Source organism: Frankliniella occidentalis, unplaced genomic scaffold, assembly GCF_000697945.3.
Source record: "Frankliniella occidentalis isolate FOCC.00 unplaced genomic scaffold, Focc_3.1 Scaffold570, whole genome shotgun sequence".
Taxonomy (NCBI): domain Eukaryota; kingdom Metazoa; phylum Arthropoda; class Insecta; order Thysanoptera; family Thripidae; genus Frankliniella; species Frankliniella occidentalis.
The window spans coordinates 48,476-51,774 of record NW_026267686.1 but is presented as its reverse complement, the minus strand read 5'-3'; the positions used below and the strand labels follow the sequence as shown (position 1 = coordinate 51,774).

The 3,299-nt window shown below is 57.7% G+C and overlaps 1 protein-coding gene across 1 annotated transcript in view; it reads left to right on the top strand.

Annotated features, from left to right (window-relative positions):
- Positions 1–3,299, top strand: part of LOC113212250 (mucin-7) — a 47,501-nt gene that overhangs the window by 15,660 nt on the left and 28,542 nt on the right. The window contains exon 2 of the mRNA XM_026430866.2: positions 1,654–1,708. Coding sequence (XP_026286651.1) covers positions 1,661–1,708 — 48 coding nt within the window. The 5' untranslated portion in view covers positions 1,654–1,660. The remainder of the gene's footprint in view (positions 1–1,653; positions 1,709–3,299) is intronic.

Sequence of the window (3,299 nt, the reverse complement as noted above, 5' to 3'; positions counted from 1 at the left end):
GGGGGGGGGGCTGTCTGTGCGGGAGCAGGGCACGTAGTGACACGGCACCACGTCCAGTTCAGAAAGCAGGTGACGCAGACAGGCGCGCGGCCGGACCACAGCGCAGATGCAACCACACCTTTCCACACCCCGACCGCCTTCAGTTGCACATCTATCTATAGTCCGTCGGTGGCGCATTCGAAACGATCCGAATTTACGTGTGAAACCACGTCCACACAAAAAAAAATCGTGTGTAAATTTTCGTTATTCGCCGCGGCTGCCGTTTTCGTGACTTTGACGACTTTGGCGTGACCAGACTGTTATGCTCACGTGCTAGCGGCCCCTTGGTCACGTTCTAGCCGCCTCTAGCAAGTACTCTCCCTCTCACTGCCTCCTCCGCCTCTCTCTCTCTCTCCTCCCACCCTCTCTCTCTATTTCTCTCTCTCCCTCTCGCGCTAAATAGAAACAACGCGTGACTGTACATGCTTATTACAGACAACCCCGCGAGCCACCGACAGCATCGTGCACCCGTGAAAATAACACAACTTAGCGGCGCGAGGGCGGGAACTTTAAAATTTCGAAATCCTAACAACGCTGAACTAATCGTAGGTGTTTTTTTTTTTCGTTTTTTTTTTCTTTCTTTTTTTTACGCGCGGCCCCATAGTTTTACTACGGCCGGGAGCCGCCGCGGCGCGGAGCGGCGCGGTGTGGTCAGAAAGAGGTCAGGAACTACACAAAGTCGCGGCAACGCCGCCGCGCAGCGGCGCATCACTCCAGCAGACTCCAGGGACTCCAGGCGGCCGGTCAAGAACCTCCAGGAGGGAAATCCAGCTGAGCCGCGAGTGGGTGGCGCAGCGGCAGGCACAAAGGCGCTGTTTCACAGGGAAGGTGTTTACCCAAAATAAACCAAGTTTTCTGGGTCACTTTTGAAAAACAAATTTTAAAATGGTTTTCACCTAAAATAATTAAAAGTATGTAGAAGACGGTTGAAAACAACATTAGAGATTTCTATATCGATGTAAATGTAAATGAATCCGATGCAAAAACACGCTTAAATAAGGCATTATAATCAAATCGCAAAATGTGCGGTTTTTTGATTGAGTATGAACGTTTCATTGACCGTTTCGCATTTCCGTCACTAGTTTACAGCAATACAGTAGGACATTAGACCATACGACAAACACTACTCTTTCTCACTTTCAAACCGCAATTTGCCGTAATTTCCAGCTTCTCCCTGTCAAAATTGTACACCACGAATAGCCTAACCCGTGCCGGGTGACCCTGTGGTTTCAAGGGCCCCTTCCGCCCCGACCCCGACAGAGGGCCGCAGGGCAGGAGGGCGCGGCGGGGCGTGGCGGGGCAGGGCGCGCGGGGCCAGGCCCCTGACCGCCTCCCAGTGCCGGCCGTGCCAGCAGCAGGCAGTGGGCAGAGGGCCAATGTGTGCGCTGCTGACGACCTAGCAGCGTACGTCAAACCGGCCAAAAACAAGGACGCTATTTGAATATTTTTTCTTCTTCTCCTGTCGTGCTGTGGTGTTTCGGACAGCGGCGTGTTCGGATGGAATGAACGTCACGAATATAGCTGTGATCACCCCCCCCCCCCCTGCCTTTTACCGACAAACACTGTCATAAGTATCTCGATAATAATATTCTTCCCTTGGTTTTCTGTGGACAGGAATAAAATGTCGAGTGGAAACCAGCGTTCCACGGACCAGGACACTCACAGAATGGTAAGTCTCACGTACGTACGGCTTCGCGTGAAAAACATCCTCTGCGGGGCGTTTAAAACCTTCTAGCCGAAGAGTAGTAGTAGTGAACCCGGACCAGGGGCACCTAGGAGACACCCAGCGCGGCCACACCAACACGTTCGGGTCGTCAACGCCCATATAGCCTGACCAGACCGGCCCGCCCGGGTCAGGGATACTACGTAGAGAGAACAGCCTCCCGCCCCGCCCCACCGGCCACATCGGATACAGTGTGACGCTCCAACGGACGCCTCCGACACTAGAAAAACCTCTGCGCCTCCCCGTGGATGAGAGAACGCCAAGATTTCGCATTAAAAGCGAGGCTTAAAATGTAAGCGAGAGTTTGGCATCCAAAACTGTTTGGCACCAAGTGGAGTCGTGGCCAGAGAATTTTTACGCGGTGAACGTTGTGATGTCGCGCTCGCCCACCAGATTCCCGCGCGCCCACCACTACGCCCCGCCACGCTCCGCCACGCCCCTTCCACCCCATCAATAACACATCTTCTTTGGTGGTATGCTCAACGGGGGGAGAAATACCCTCCCTGTTCGCGGCGGTGACGGCGGCGTCACAGTTGCAGCGGCCCACATCACAATAAGAGAAAGGCCAGGGCAGGGCGGCCGGGCAACGGCGCGCTGACGCTTGATGACGCTGACGATGATAATGATGATGACCATGATGATGATGATGATGATGATGATGATGATGATGATGACGAGTCGGACCGCGCCCGCTGGCGCAGCATGAAAGCCGCGTAGCGTGACAGCGTTCCGACGCGACGACGGGAGCGGGATGGAGCTAGTACTAGTAGCGCCTCCTCGTCCGCGCGGGAGCGCCTGCGCGTGCCAACTAGGCACCCCGCCCGCACGGCTGCGCAACGGGGGTGCCTGACTCCCGGGCGTCCGGCGGCGCGCAGCAGCGTCGCATCCCCGAGATGGCAGCGTGCTATCATCGTCGTCGCCCCGGTCCTGCTGGCAGCCAAAGCCGTATACCCGCCTAGAAGCAAATCGGTTGGACTGGGAGCGAGCGGGGCAGCAGGGGGTGGGTGAGTGGGGCGGGGCCGACAGGAAAGCAGTTCGAAAGCCGAGGGAAAAGGGAGAGGGGAGGGGGGGGGAGAATGCAGCTCTCGCTAAAGCGGCACAGTTTATTTTGCGAAGAGTTCGCGCGCGCGCGCGCGCTCGCGCGGCGTCCCGACCCGAGCCATTGGCACGATACACATGCACGAGAGGGGTGATGGCGGCGAAAGGGGCCAGCACGCCACGCCACGCGGCAGGGCGTGCATCGCCGTGGTGGTGGTGGTGGTGGCGGCAGCGGCGGCAGTCGGTGGTGGTGCAACGGCCGATAGGCCAATACGATAGGCCGCAGGTGAGTAGCTTTCTACGCACTTGGCCGCTCATTAAGACACCGCTCAGCTCCCCCACGGGGGGCCATATGCAGCCCCGGCGCCACGCCCCGCCCCGCCACCGCGCGCCCCGCAGCTATCACAGTCGCTAACGGCCTGCCACCGCTGCCGCTGCTGTTTCAGAGCGTTTCACTGCAATAGCTGCTCAGTAAGGCCCCGCTGGCCCACTGGACGGG